At 79.4% G+C, this 650-nt stretch overlaps 1 protein-coding gene across 2 annotated transcripts in view; it reads right to left on the bottom strand.

Annotated features, from left to right (window-relative positions):
* CDYL2 (chromodomain Y like 2) overlaps nt 1-450 on the bottom strand; it is a 189,034-nt gene extending 188,584 nt beyond the window's left edge. For both annotated transcript variants that reach the window (XM_027119192.1, XM_027119194.1), the window contains exon 1: nt 84-450. In XM_027119192.1, coding sequence (XP_026974993.1) covers nt 84-107 — 24 coding nt within the window. In that variant the 5' untranslated portion in view covers nt 108-450. The remainder of the gene's footprint in view (nt 1-83) is intronic.
* Nucleotides 451-650: the final 200 nt, after the last annotated feature.

The raw sequence follows: 650 nt of genomic DNA, 5'->3' as shown, positions 1-650 counted from the left end.
CGGCCCGGTCCCCGCCGCCCGCCGTCCGCCCGCCGCCCGCCGCCCGCGGGCTGGGGCCGGCCCGCGCACCCACGTCCCCGTACCTCGTAAAGGTCCCCAGAAGCCATGCCAGGCTGCGGAACTTGGCTCGCCGGGTGTGCGCGTCTGCTCGCTCGCGCCCTCCGTGCGTGTGCGCGAGGGGGGCAGTGTGCGCGTGTGTGTGTGCGCGCGTGTGTGTGTGAGTGTGTGTGTGGTGTGTTGAGTAAACTGTGTTTTTGCAGAATGACAGGCTTGGGGGCTGCCTATGCGCAGAATCAGAGCGGGCGGCGGCGGGGCTGGCGTAACCGGCAGCGGCGGCGGCGGCGGCGGCACGAGCGCGGGCAGCAGCGACGGCCGCGCAGCGCGCCCGGGAGGCACAGACGCGGCCCGAGCGCTGCGGCCCCCACGACCCGGCGACCCGGCGGCGGTGGCTGCGGCGGGCAACGGCTCGCCCCGGCGCCGCCTGCAGGAAGCCGCCCCGCGCCCGCCGCCGGCCCGGACGCTGCTGCCACTGGGCGAGTCCCCGCCCCCCGGGAGCCCGGCCCGGCCCCCCGGGCGGGGGGGGCGGGGGCGGCTGCCCGGCCGCGCCCCAGGGGACCAGTCCCGGAGCCGGGGAGCGCCCGGGCCCGCCC

Source organism: Aethalodelphis obliquidens, unplaced genomic scaffold (genome assembly GCF_003676395.1).
Source record: "Aethalodelphis obliquidens isolate GAN/ISIS:26980383/991018 unplaced genomic scaffold, ASM367639v1 scaffold20, whole genome shotgun sequence".
NCBI classification, from domain to species: domain Eukaryota; kingdom Metazoa; phylum Chordata; class Mammalia; order Artiodactyla; family Delphinidae; genus Aethalodelphis; species Aethalodelphis obliquidens.
This window is presented reverse-complemented; position numbering and strand designations above follow the sequence as displayed.